The sequence below is a fragment of the Ranitomeya variabilis genome, chromosome 5 (assembly GCF_051348905.1).
Source record: "Ranitomeya variabilis isolate aRanVar5 chromosome 5, aRanVar5.hap1, whole genome shotgun sequence".
In the NCBI taxonomy this organism is placed as follows: Eukaryota; Metazoa; Chordata; class Amphibia; order Anura; family Dendrobatidae; genus Ranitomeya; species Ranitomeya variabilis.
Window position 1 is genome coordinate 132495737 of NC_135236.1, and position 14940 is coordinate 132510676.

Consider the following 14940-nt stretch of genomic DNA (forward strand, 5'->3'; position numbering starts at 1 on the left):
AAACTATTTTATATAAAAAATAATTGTTTTTGGGTCGCTTTATTCTGAGAGGTATAACTTTTTTATTTTTCTGCTGATAATGCTGTATGGCATTTTTTTTTTTGCAGGACAAGATGACGTTTTCAGCGGTACCATGTTTATTTTTATCCGTCTTTTTGATCACATTTTATTGCACTTTTTGTTCGGCAGTATGATGATAAAGCATTGTTTTTTGCCTAATTTTTTATTGATTTTCTTGTGGTGTTCGCTGAAGGGGTTAACTAGTGGGATAGTTTTATAGAGCGGGTCGTTATGAACGCGGCGATACCAAATATGTTTACTTTTATTGTTTTTTTTATTTACATAAATAAATGGATTTATTGGAAAATATTTATTTATTTTTTTCTTTATTTCGGGATTTTTATTTTTTTTTATACATTCTATTTTTTTTTTAACTGTATAACATTGTCCCAGTGTGGGACATATCATATTACATCAGATCGCTGATCTGACACTTTGCATAGCACTGTGTCAGATCAGCGATCTGACAGGCAGTGCAGGAGGCTTTCCGGCACCTGTTCTCAGCAGGCGCCGGGAGCCACCTCACTTCAGGACCCGGAAGGAGCCCCGCGGCCATTTTGGATCCATGGAGAACACCGGAACAAAGTGATCGCATCTGGTGGGAGAGCGCAGGGAGCCCCGGTCCCTGCGCGATGCCCCTCTATGTCGCTGTCACTACTGACAGCTGCATCAGAGGGGTTAAATGCCCACGATCGGCATTAGCGCCGATCGTGGGCATTGCTGCGGGGTGTCAACTGTCACATACAGCTGACACCCGCACGCGATCGCCGCGGTGCTCACTGTGAGACCGATCAAACGTGCCACCGTACTAGTACTGCGGTTTGCGGTCCTGTCCGATGAGCGTCACGGTCCGGCGCCTCCCATCTTCATGCGATGACGTCCTCTTCCTTGCTTCCTGTCGCGGCTCTGGCGCAGGCGTACTTTATCTGCCCTGTTGAGGGCAAAGTACTGCAGTGCACAAGCGCCGGAAAAGGTCCGAGAAGCCCATACCATGTATTGGCCCCCATTAGGGAAATACTGACTTATTATATATTACTGTATATTATTATTTTACATTACCACATTGATTGCACAGGTTTCTTTATCTGGTCCAGTTATTACACTGTATGACTGAGCACTATAAAGTGGTAAGTCACTAACAGAAGGGACTGGCACCAAGTGAACAGCACTGTACTAATCTCTATCACTAGTTGCAGTAAAGCAGAAGGTCAGTGAACTCCAGTCTCTCGACCTAATGGTGAATTTCTGTTCCCTGGGATTTTGTTGTACTCTGGTCACTCAGCCAAGGTCAGCAGGTCTGAATACAGATAGTACAGTTCATGGCTTGTGCATTTTCAGCTAATACCAAGAAATCTTGATCATTTTTACCTCACTTCAAAGGCCCTTTTGAATTTGCTTGAGACTCAGATCAAAAGATTCATTGTCCAGTACCGGAGCACTGTGCCAGTCTTACAACCTGAGCAGAGTCTGCCAGATCCGGACAAAGAGGCGCACTATCTTTGTGTACAGCACAAAACAAGGTTGAGAATTAACCCTTCGTTGCTTTATGAAAACTAAGCTTACATTTCATGACTAAAACTCAAATATAGAAATGTATTCAAGAACGCAATCACTGGTGCTTCTCCATTTGTGACTACAAGCCCTATCGTGTGCTACCTACGATGATCTCCAATGCAGATTACACTGAAAATACTGAACATTTTGTCAGGTAAAATCCTGGACTTGGAAATCTGAAGACCCCATTATCGTCAATGGGGTCCACTTGTGCCTGCTGATGTCCGGCATGAAATGGATCCGGCATTGTTGGTAATTTATTTGTTCTTCTATAACAAGTTGTCAGAGCTTTCATATTGAGTGGGAGAGAGTAGGGCTGGAAAGACCACCGGGAAGATATCTTAGTGGGCTCAGGTTCTGAATTGAACCATTAACCACATAAAGCTTTGGTCCCAGGATAAAATACTCTTCAGAAAATCTTATTGTTTGGAACTTTTTCACATAGTGTACTCACCGGATCAGCTGTGTCCATAACTCTTACAAGAACCGGCTCCTGGTCTACGATTTCTTCTTTAGCATATGTGTCTTCTGCAAAAAAATCCAAGCAATACAATAACAATTGGATTCATAATATACAGTCCATTCAGTAACATATGTCACGAGAAACAAATCACTACAGACATCTACTAGCAGAACAGGGTGGCACAAGCTCCTTTGGTGCTCAAGACATGCCTCTCTGCCACCTATATTCCCTAATACCTGTAGGACATTGAATTCCCCACTTTCATTCCCTCCTTCCCTCCGCAAATCCCACTGCTCTTATTAATAAAAACCATACTACACATTTACCTCCCTTTTACTCTCTGCACGCTCAGAGCAGGCTGGCAAATATATGACATGTCTACCTGCTCTTCCTCTCCTACCATCTCCATTTCTCACCAACTCACTCAATCGAAAGGCTCATCTGTAGCGCCCCCACCGCCGCAGGGCCGAGGGGTACCCGGTACCGGGCCTCTGAGTCTCTGCTCTGGGGTTGTCACGGTGGCTAGGCCCCGACCCGTGACCCTGCCGTGGGGCGCACGGTAAATAGAGTATGAGAGTGGTGGTGATGGTGGTGCAGTTGTGGGGTGCAGGTCGCGGTAAATAACGAGGACACCAGGTTGCAGTCTCTTTACCTCTTTACTAAAGATCTCTGGGTCCTCAGTCCAGAATACGGTTCACCAGGCTGCGCAAGTCCGGCCGGTCCAATGGCACCTCCAGAGTTCTCTTCACAGGTGGAAATCTGTGCCTTCCTGCTTGCGCTATGTGTTGTGGTCCTTCCCTGCTGTGCTTACGGAAAGTCCCCACAACTGTTGTGTCTGTTTCTTAAGTTCCCTCACAACTCGATTAGATGATGTTCTGCTAATCCTCCGTCCCTCCCTGATGTTCTGGTTGGAATGGCACCCGTTTGACGGGTAGGCTCGGAGCTCTTCCGGGACCCTAGAGTCGCCCCTCTCCACAAGTTGCCCCCCAAGACTGCATAGGTGATTTAGGTGAGACAGCCCGCCTTAGACTGACTGTCCTGCCGCTGTTTAGAGTATTGCTTGAAGCTGAATGTTATAATACTCTCTCGGCGTTCCGGCCACCGGTAGTGCGCCTCAGTAGGATGTTGCCTCGGTCTTACAGCACGACTCCTACTGGTATTCTCCTATCGCTTTGATCTCGTTTCTCACTCAGCACAATCTATCTCGCTTCTGATCCTTCCTTGGGCACCGCCGCTACGCTGAGCAGGCACGGTCCCGTTACGTTCTTTCAAGTTGCCAAGCCTCTGTCAGGATCCCACCCCTGACAGAGACCCTACTGCATCTTCCCCTACAACACGCTCTGCCACCAGGTGTTGTCTGGTCCAACCCAGTCAGCTTTCTGATCTAACTTCCTGCCTGACCCCCAGTTTACCCACAATGGTGGGGAGTGGCCTAGTGAATAGAACCCTTAGCTCCCCCCGGAGGCCCGGCTGTGAAATGTATTGGTGTCTGTGATACCTGGTCAGATGAACTCCTTCAGTGCCATCAGACGTACCATAGCTCCCCTTAGTGGCGGAGCCATAGTACTGCAACGACCAGGACTCTGGGGCGCTGCACTCCCCCCTGGTTAAACACAGTACTCCGGGACTGGGAAGAAAACAACAATACAGGTTAGCAAAAAGACATACAATTTTTGTGAGTGCAATAACAGTAAGCATATTTAAACAGGCTTCCCTTTAAGGGAGGTAAGGACACTTGAACGTTACAAAACATGGTTAAATATTATAGCAACATGCTATAAATAACTCCTGTTACCCAACCGGGTATTCTACTAAGTGCAAAATTTGTTGAACAATAATTTAACATTGCCCTTAAGGATGTACACTCTAAATCCTTTAAAGACCTTCTTATAATCACATTATAAGGCAATTTAACTTTCACATTCTCCTTCTTTAAATCTGCAGGACCGCCTGTCCTAACGGCACCAGACCTACTGCCTCTCCTTTCTCACAGGACCGCTCCTTTCAGCCCGAGCCTTCTGTCTTTTCCACTACTATACACAGTATAGAACATAACATTCTTTCAGTTTAGGACTACTGAGCCTTCTTCAGATGGCTCCTAGGAGGACTCACTACCCAACCCCTACGGGTTCACTTTCTGTCCTCGGTAACACATTATTAACTCTTTCTTTCAATAAACTAGCTTTCTACGGAGGACTCAGGGTTTACCTTCTATCCCCATTTTCTATCAACATTATCAACATTTCTCTTACAATTAACTAGTTGGTTACATATAACTTTCTCATATAAACATTATCATCACTTTCTTCATCAAAACATTATTGCTACCCGTCTTAAAGCAATATCACCGTTTAAGTGCGACAAATGAACATCCCCTTTAAGAGGGGACCAAGTCTCTATGAGGTAGCACGTCTTCTCAAGCTACCAGTCCATACTCAGCAAAGGTTCCAGTGTGGTATCTTCACAAAGAGTCCTTTTTGAAGTAAAACCAGTAGGGAGCACCTTTAATAAGGTGCAAACTATTTACAGAGAGTTTGTATCATGCACTGTTCATGATTGCGGCAGTTCTTTTCAACAGGAAACCAAAAATGGAAAAACAACCAAAACGTAATAGGGATCCCGGGTCAACAAAGGGATCCCTTTAAGAGTTAACCCTGGACGGGTTTTAGCAAACATAAATCAGGAATCAAACAAACAACTAAGGAACTATTTACATGTGTAAAGCATTCATGCTTATTTAAACCACTCAGGGGGCAGCACCGGCGGAGGTAACCCCTTTGGGTATTGCGAGCCGCCTGGTACTGCATAAGGGGGTCTGTCGTCCCATCTGGGGGTCTGTGTACCCACAGTCTTCAGCTCCGCAGCAGCACGGGCACCACCCTCCGAGAGAGGTGTCTCCTTGGCTACGAGGGTGGTGGAGGTGACGATGCTGCATGTCGTGGTCTTGACCATAGTGCACGTGGGGGTGTCTTCGGTGGTCCTGGCCATGACCACGGGCTGACCACAGGGGGACACCTTTGCTACAGGGGTCAGCTTTACTGGCACCCTAATCGGAGGCATCGCAGGGGTTGGCTCCTTGTGGACATTCAGGGCAAACCACCCCTTTTCCCCAAAGTGCCTGGTGTATGAGACTTTATCTCCCAGATAGAGATCCCGGCCTGGGTGGCCCTCCCTGAGGTGCGACTCAACATCCCTCCGGTTCACAAACACCTCCGCATACAGACCCGGTTCTTTGATAAAGCCCCAGCCCCCACGGAGCTTAAAGGTGGTGATGATGCCCTGCCTGCGCAGGGCCTGGTGAGCAGTGGGGTCCTTGCGGGCCCGGTCCTTGACCGCCAAGTCTTTCCGATGGTAGGCCTCCAGCCCGGCCTGGTACTTTTTGCCTTGTTCCTTCCACTGCTGCTCTAGCTGGGCCTGATATTCTCCCCAGCTTAGGGCCTGCACCATCTCTCCCTCCTGGGTCTCCACCCCGGGGAACCCCATAAGATTGGATCCGGGGTTCACCCAGCGGCACACTGTGCGCTCCGCGTGGACCTCACACAGCAGGGGAGTGGGGGTGATTGGGGCTCGCATACGGTGTTCCATGCCCGTGGCTTCCTCCCACGGTAGCAGGCGCTGGAGTCTATGGGCTCCCGGGAGAGGTGGTGCTGCTACGGGACCCACCAGCAAACCCTCGGTCAGCGGGACGGGGTCGGCGGACTCACCAGCCGATGCAGGTTCTTCCTCCGCGGCGGGTTCCTCCGGCGGGGTCAGCAAGGATCTCAGCGGCTGCTCCGGTAACGGTGCAGGATCCGGCGCCCGAGGACCTTCTTCCGGCGCTGCCTGGTGCGGAGCCTGAGCCTTCATGTTCAGTTGAAGGAGCTGGTCGAGCAAGCTCTCCATCTCGACCCGTAAGAGTTCGGTGCTGTCCACGGAGAACGGCCTGCTGTGCTCATCCGGGTAGTTGGGGGAGATTTCCACTTCAACCCCACTGTCGGGTTCAGAGCTGCTGGCCATGGCGTCCTCCACGTGGGTCGCTTCCTGGTCTCTTTCCCGCTCTCTCCTTCGTGGGCGGTGTCGTTTTCTCGGTCTCCGCCCTCCATTGAGGATTAGGAGGCGGATCTCTGCTGCTGACGGACACGTCCTCACGGTGCAGAAATATTTAGACTGGGCGGCCATTGTTTTTCGCGCTCTTCAGCTTGTCTACGCCTACTCCACGCCCCTCTTCCCTTCCTGCGCTCTCCTCAGCGCTGTAATGGCGGCAAATGGCGCAGCTCAGTCCTTGCAATAAAGTACAGTCCAAGCACAGTGAATCACAGTTCCAAGGCACACATGACCTGATTCTTTAGGCTTAAGTAGATCCTGTTCGTGACGCCAAGTTTTGTAGCGCCCCCACCGCCGCAGGGCCGAGGGGTACCCGGTACCGGGCCTCTGAGTCTCTGAGCCGCATATTCATTTCTGTAATGAGCGGGACCATGTGACCGCTCAGTGCAGGAAGAATCTGCAGCGCTGGAAGAAGCAGGGACGTCCAGGGATCGCGCCGGGAGTAGGTAAGTATAATTAGAGAGCGGTGACGGCTCCCTGTTGCGGGTCACTCACAAATGGTGGGTCATCATTAATCATGGGTCATTTTATTCTCCTTCACTCCAGTCCATGGGGCCCCTAAGTAGTCTGGGCCCCGTCGCAGCTGCGACCGCTGCGACCGCGGTAGTTACGCCCCTGTGCACAGCCCCTCTGATTATTCACCCCCATTTGCAGAATCCCTCTGTTTATTCCTCCCATCTACAGTTAGGTCCATATATATTTGGACAGAGACAACATTTTTCTAATTTTGGTTACAGACATTACCACAATGAATTTTAAACAAAACAATTCAGATGCAGTTGAAGTTCAGACTTTCAGCTTTCATTTGAGGTTATCCACATTAAAATTGGATGAAGGGTTTAGGAGTTTCAGCTCCTTAACATGTGCCACCCTGTTTTTAAAGGGACCAAAAGTAATTGGACAGATTCAATAATTTTAAATAAAATGTTCATTTTTAGTACTTGGTTGAAAACCCTTTGTTGGCAATGACTGCCTGAAGTCTTGAACTCATGTACATCACCAGACGCTGTGTTTCCTCCTTTTTAATGCTACTCCAGGTCTTCACTGCGGTGGTTTTCAGTTGCTGTTTGTTTGTGGGCCTTTCTGTCTGAAGTTTCGTCTTTAACAAGTGAAATGCATGCTCAATTGGGTTGAGATCAGGTGACTGACTTGGCCATTCAAGAATATTCCACTTCTTTGCTTTAATAAACTCCTGGGTTGCTTTGGCTTTATGTTTTGGGTCATTGTCCATCTGAAGTATGAAACAACGACTAATCAGTTTTGCTGCATTTGGCTGGATCTGAGCACACAGTATGGCTCTGAATACCTCAGAATTCATTTGGCTGCTTCTGTCCTGTGTCACATCATCAATAGACACTAGTGACCCAGTGCCACTGGCAGCCATGCATGCCCAAGCCATCACACTGCCTCCGCCGTGTTTTACAGATGATGTGGTATGCTTTGGATCATGAGCTGTACCACGCCTTCGCCATACTTTTCTCTTTCCATCATTCTGGTAGAGGTTGATCTTGGTTTCATCTGTCCAAAGAATGTTCCTCCAGAACTGTGCTGGCTTTTTTAGATGTTTTATAGCAAAGTCCAGTCTAGCCTTTTTATTCTTGATGCTTATGAGTGGCTTGCACCGTGCAGTGAACCCTCTGTATTTACTTTCATGCAGTCTTCTCTTTATGGTAGATTTGGATATTGATACGCCGACCTCCTGGAGGGTGTTGTTCACTTGGTTGGCTGTTGTGAAGGGGTTTCTCTTCATCATGGAGATTATTCTGCGGTCATCCACCACTGTTGTCTTCCATGGGCGCCCAGGTCTTTTTGCATTGATGAGTTCACCAGTGCTTTCTTTCTTTATCAGGATGTACCAAACAAATTTTGCCACTCCTAATATTGTAGCAATTTCTCAGATGGGTTTTTTCTGTTTTCGCAGCTTAAGGATGGCTTGTTTCACCTGCATGGAGAGCTCCTTTGACCTTCCAAATGCAAGCACCACACCTCAAATCAACTCCAGGCCTTTTATCTGCTTAATTGAGAATGACATAACGAAGGGATTGCCCACACCTGTCCATGAAATAGCCTTGGAGTCATTTGTCCAATTACTTTTGGTCCCTTTAAAAGCAGGGTGGCACATGTTAAGGAGCTGAAACTCCTAAACCCTTCATCCAATTTTAATGTGGATACCCTCAAATGAAAGCTGAAAGTCTGAACTTCAACTGCATCTGAATTGTTTTGTTTAAAATTCATTGTGGTAATGTCTATAACCAAAATTAGAAAAATGTTGTCTCTGTCCAAATATATATGGACCTAACTGTATATAGCCCATCATTTTAGTTTCCCCCTCTGCACAGCCCCTCAGTTTATTCCCCCATCTGCATTTTTTCAAAAGTGTGCCCCCCTCAGGAAGGCAGGAGGTAACGCCCAAGGCAAGTGTCTACCCTGCCTACCCCTCATCCTGGCCCTGCTAACAAATACAATGACAGCAGGTACTTTCAATATCACCGTCTAAGAGTATACACAGGTACACTTAAACAGAATAAACAGTTATATGCAAGCAAAATACAGCACGATTAACCTTTTCTATGCATAAATCAATAAAATAACATAATTGTACCAGTACTTTAGTAATGACCTACTCTGAGCAGTTTTAGAAGTGTCTCTTACAGAAGACTAACTAGACCTCTATAAGGTTATATATATGTGCATATACATATATATTAAAATGAAAGATGGTACCAGTATGTCCTGAAATTGAAGTAGAAGTGTACGTGCTGGTTGAGTCCCAAATAATCAGAAATGCCATCTTTAAGCTCTTAGGGAATGCCGATCTCTCTAAGACAGAGCTTCCCAAAGGCCTTAGAGATAAGGCCTCAAGTGGCCTAGCCCAAGATGCTGTATACAAGGTTGTCATCACCGAGTTTGGTAATGTCAAGCCGAACAACGCGTCCCAAAGTCACCAACAACAGATCCAGAGTTGCACCAAGCTATTCAGACTTTCTCCAAGGCAGGCAGCTTCACTTTAAGCCTCTTCCACTCAGAACGACTCTCCTCGCCAACTGCCCACCAACCGCCAAAAATCCCCAAAAAGCCTTAAATACAGACAGTACTCAGACCATGGCAAGTCACTCGAGCAGCAGCACACATGGGCGATTTTACAAGAAACCACTAATCTGATCTTTTAAAAAAGCCTGTCTAAAGACATTAATTTTATTCTATATTTTACGGATCCATTGCAATTTTTAATAAAGAAAACTGAACTTTGCACGTATTATCTTAGAAATCGTTAATTTATAAAACGGACACCATCCAGAAGTAATGAAAGAATGTATGGATGACATACCAAGCATAATACAAAGGAAAAATTGTCCATTTATTTGATGATCACTGGATGGTTTTATATTCTTTCATTTTGAACTAGGACCTAGGCAGATTTCACACAACTGTGACCATGCTCGAACCGCAAGGCCTGGCTTGTAGCTCAGGTCAGGAGACCCAATGGTGAGGCCCGGTCTTTTAGTCCAAGCCCAGTCCATTTATCATGGTCGCGTGAAACCAGGATAACACAATACAAAAAAATGTACTTTTCCAAAGTGAAACGTGACTAGATATGGACATATCCTTGTACTTTATATCACTGTAATAGTCCTGCCAACAAAAACTGCAATTAGTATTATACTGGCATTCAGAATGCCAGGAACACAGCACTCTGCCCAGTTATCAATAGTCCATCAAGAGTTTATCCACGCTAAAAACCTTGTTATCTAAAATCCACATGGTGAATATGCACATTGTAACGTGTATTCCGGGCTTCTATTGGAAATCTGATTTGGTACAACTTTCTCAAATTGAGTCAATGATACCGTGTACGACTTGGTCTTTATCTGAATTATATTTTTGTTATGACTCCTTATATTCTCCATATTTGAACTTTGTGTAACCCGGGAATTGCCAGACTCAGTCAGTAAGACCAGAGGACCAGAGGATCCTCCAGTAGTCTCAAGTTGCACCATGAAAACAGGACCGAAGGTTCTTTTGGTGCTGACTTTGGAGCGAATGAACTCAATAATTTATTAGACATTACCGGCGATATGCTCTGTGTGTATAATACATGGGAACCTATAAAAGGTCATCTATGTGAATGGGAGTATGAACTACCAATGAAACCTACAAAAATACTCCCATGGACAACAAGTCATTATAAAGCACACATTTTATTGCAACAATTAACAATTATATAAAAAACAAGTAAGAAAAGGAGAGGTCATACTGAGAAAAGATCATAGGGTAAATATATCAATAATTGGTCCCAGATTAATCAGAAAATCAGTTTCAAGCTTACTTGGGTAGCTAAATACATCTCATATGCCCATGTGGAAAATAGAGAGGTAGTATTATTAAATGGATTCAAAAAAAGGGTAACCATCCAGAAATTAGTATGCCATAGCCTACAATTAAACACTCATTAAGTTTTCAAGTGATTGACTAGATAATAATCATAACATGAATAATATAGGCAAAAAACTATAAAGTGACAGTGCATAGAAAATAGTATTACCTATAAAAGTGCATATGGCATAGGGAATATGAATAGGTCACTGCACACGAAAAAAAAAGTGCATGTGCTAGAAAGTGGCAGTGCTTTCATAGACCCAGATCCACAAAGCATATTGAACAATATGGATCTACAAGACAATCATTACTCCAAGTAAAAAGTGATATTAGCCATATTAGCTCCATATTGTATAAAGTGCTGTACAAATAAAAGTTTTGTGAGTCAGATTGCCACCCTTTCCTCATCCTGAAGCTTGCACCTGGTAAATCAGGATAATTTCCTCTAATCCAAGGAACCCCAATTTGCCACGGAATGCAGCAAAGCTGCTTGGCCATGTTCACACGTTGCAGAAAATATCAACTGCAGATTTGGTTACAAATCCACAAGCAAAATCTGCAGCAAATGCAGGACAGAATCTCAGCAGAATCTGCTTCTGTTACTTTTGGATTTGGCTGAGAGTCTCACTGTCTACACCATTACAAAGCAGTGAATAGAGAGAAATCCACAATGAAAACCCAAATCCGCTCCAAATCCTGCATGTGTGAATTTAGTCTTAAGGTAGTGTAACAATGTATGGTACCAAGCGCAAACAAGTCCCTGTCACACCTGACATTTGTAACTCAATAATAACTGATAGGCACAGTCATAAATATCTGCCATTACTTCTTATATACTGTACTTGGATACAAATGCAATGTTGTGCTTTCCCCAGAAAACATCTGGTATTGCCACACCTCAGTAAGTATCACTGCATTATTCTAGATCTGGTATTGCCGCACCTCAGTAAGCATCACTGCATTATTATAGATCTGGTATTGCCGCACCTCATTGAGCATCACTGCATTATTCTAGATCTGGTATTGCCGCACCTCAGTGAGCATAACTGCATTATTCTAGATCTGGTATTGCCACACCTCAGTGAGCATCGCTGCATTATTCTAGATCTGGTGTTGCCGCACCTCAGTGAGCATCGCTGCATTATTCTAGATCTGGTATTGCCGCACATCAGTGAGCATCACTGCATTATTCTACATCTGTTATTATCGCACCTCAGTGGGCACCACTGCATTATTCTAGATCTGGTATTGCTGCACCTCAGTGAGCATCACTGCATTATTCTAGATCTGGTATTCAGTGAGCACCACTGCATTATCCTAGATCTGGTATTGCCGTACCTCAGTGAGTATCGCTGCATTATTCTAGATCTGGTATTGCGACACCTCAGTGAGCATCACTGCATTATTCTAGATCTGGTATTCAGTGAGCACCACTGCATTATCCTAGATCTGGTATTGCCGTACCTCAGTGAGCATCGCTGCATTATTCTAGATCTGGTATTGCGACACCTCAGTGAGCATCACTGCATTATTCTAGATCTGGTATTGCTGCACCTCAGTGAGCATCACTGCATTATTCTAGATCTGGTATTCAGTGAGCACCACTGCATTATCCTAGATCTGGTATTGCCGTACCTCAGTGAGCATCGCTGCATTATTCTAGATCTGGTATTGCGACACCTCAGTGAGCATCACTGCATTATTCTAGATCTGGTATTGCCGCACCTCAGTGAGCATCACTGCATTATTCTAGATCTGGTATTGCCGCACCTCAGTGAGTATCACAACATTATTCTAGATCTGGTATTCTGGTATTGCCGCATCTCACTGAGCATCCCTGCATTATTCTAGATCTGGTATTTCCGCACCTTAGTGAGCATCACTGCATTGTTCTAGATCTGGTATTGCCGTACCTCAGTGAGCATCGCTGCATTATTCTAGATCTGGTATGGCCGCACCTCAGTGAGCACCACTGCATTATTCTAGATCTGGTATTGCTGCACCTCAGTGAGTACCACTGCATTATTCTAGATCTGGTATTGCCGTACCACAGTGAGCACCACTGCATTATTCTAGATCTGGTATTTCCGCACCTCAGTGAGCATCACTGCATTATTCTAGATCTGGTATTGCCGTACCTCAGTGAGCATCGCTGCATTATTCTAGATCTGATATTGTCGCACCTCAGTGAGCACCACTGCATTGTTCTAGATCTGGCATTGCCGCACCTCAGGGAGCATCACTGTATTTTTCTATATCTGGTATTGCCGTACCTCAGTGAGCACCACTGCATTATTCTAGATCTGGTATTTCCGCACCTCAGTGAGCATCACTGCATTATTCTAGATCTGGTATTGCCGTACCTCAGTGAGCATCGCTGCATTATTCTAGATCTGATATTGTTGCACCTCAGTGAGCACCACTGCATTGTTCTAGATCCGGCATTGCCGCACCTCAGGGAGCATCATTGCATTTTTCTATATCTGGTATTGCCGTACCTCAGTGAGCACCACTGCATTGTTCTAGATCTGGCATTGCCGCACCTTAGTGAGCATCATTGCATTATTCCAGATCTGGTATTCAGTGAGCAGTGCACCACTGCATTATTCTAGATCTGGTATTTCCGCACCTCAGTGAGTATCACTGCATTAGTCTAGATTGAAGGGTGGTGCGACAGTGATAGATGGATAAGTGGAAGAAACAGTTAATCCATGTAATTAAACGTGAGCGTCCTGCACTGGAATCTGACAGAAATGAATTACATTCCCCTGGAAAAGTGTTGAGTGAAAACATTTACTTCGCTGCCTGTCAGGACACTGGAGGCTTTTTTAAGCATCAGAGGAAAGGTTCATATCTCTTTAATCTCATCCATTAATCAGCTGATTCCTGACCAATTTCTGCATCTTGTCACATTAATGAAGACAATTATATCCACAAGACAGAGTCCAGATAACTTCTCTCTCGTCTAAGAACTCCCTGGCATGGCTCTACTTCCAAATATAACTCATTTTCCAGCATTAACGTGAATGCTGCGCCAACCTTCTCAAGATGTTTACGAGCTGTAAATGTAAGGTCACTCATCCTGCCCAAGGTACAGTTCAGTTAAAACCGCTAATTTCATAGGGGAGAGTAAGTCTCTGAGGTCCTTTTAAAAGAGCCGATAAATTGCCCACAATGATCAGACATTTAAAGGGAATCTGTCAGCAGGTTTTTGCTATGTAATCTGAGGTCAGCATGATGTAGGGGAAGAGACCCTGATTCTAGTGATGTGTCGCTTACTGGTTTGTTTGGTACAGTTTTGCTAAAATCCTTATTTTCTCTGCTGTAGATGTAGCAGTCTTCAGAATGCTGAACTCTGTTTAACCCCGCACATACCACTGACTGGCAGCTTCCTGTGTACGATCTACCAATCAGTGGAGGGACAGAGTTACAGAGATTAGCCTGACTGGTCTGCACATGACCCCTAGTCGAGTATTCATAATCTCCTACTGTTAAAACACTAATTGTATTGACTAAGATACACAACCTAATAAGTGACACATCCCTGTAATCAGGCTTTCTTGCTCTATATATTTTGGCTGCTCTCAGATTAAATAGCAAAAACCTGCTGACACATTTCTTTTAAATGTAGCAATGATTGAGAAGGAGTTTCATGGGAACAATTGTTAGTGGATTTATGATTTCGCCCATGCTGTCATACACTTTACATTATTGTTGGTAGCATATTCACTATTTAAAGGGAATATATTGCCAAGGTTTTGCTATCCTATCTGAGTACTGCGTGATGTAGGGGCAGAGACCCTAATTCCAGTGTTGTATCACTTACTGGGCTGCATGCTGCAGTTTTAATAAAATCTCTGTTTATCTGCTGCAGATCTATCAGTTCTCTGAATGCTGAGCTCTGTATAACGCCAGCCACATTATTGATTGGCTGCTATCTATGTACGCTGTGCATGGGCAAAAAGATGCCAATCCGAGGTGGGGGCAGGAATATACAATTTACGAATATAAAGGGCTACCTGGCAGCAGCTTTTCTAGTCTTCTAGTGACAATCTCCTGCTGATAAAATTGTCAATTTATCAAAATTACAGCAAGCAGTCAAGTAAGTGACACACTAGAATCAGGGTCTCTGTCTCTAAATCATGCTGCTTTCAAATTAGGTGGCAAAAACCTGGTGACAGATTCCCCTTAAGGGGATGGATGTACTGCTGACTATCAGTTATTGATCATTTGAGTGTTGTGTAGTTTGATAACAGACCAGGTTCACACTGGGCAATGATCGGGTTTCTGTATGGAGGCATTATATAGCAGGACACATACTCTAGAATTGTCATGTCTGCCATTTTGCCGAGCTGATATAAAGAGTGTATCTATATTATTCTTTCTTTAAGTCTGATCAGTGG

The 14940-nt window shown here is 44.9% G+C and overlaps 1 protein-coding gene across 2 annotated transcripts in view; it reads right to left on the minus strand.

The window, feature by feature from the left end:
- RASL12 (RAS like family 12) overlaps positions 1-14940 on the minus strand; it is a 43925-nt gene that overhangs the window by 15280 nt on the left and 13705 nt on the right. The window contains exons 1-2 of one of the 2 annotated variants that reach the window (XM_077263325.1): positions 8885-8998; positions 2069-2142 (exon numbers count right to left, since the gene is read on the minus strand). In XM_077263325.1, the coding sequence (XP_077119440.1) occupies positions 2069-2142; positions 8885-8951 (141 nt within the window). In that variant the 5' untranslated portion in view covers positions 8952-8998. Of the gene's footprint in view, positions 1-2068; positions 2143-8884; positions 8999-14940 lie in introns of those variants that run through there. The other variant, XM_077263324.1, reaches the window with a different exon arrangement.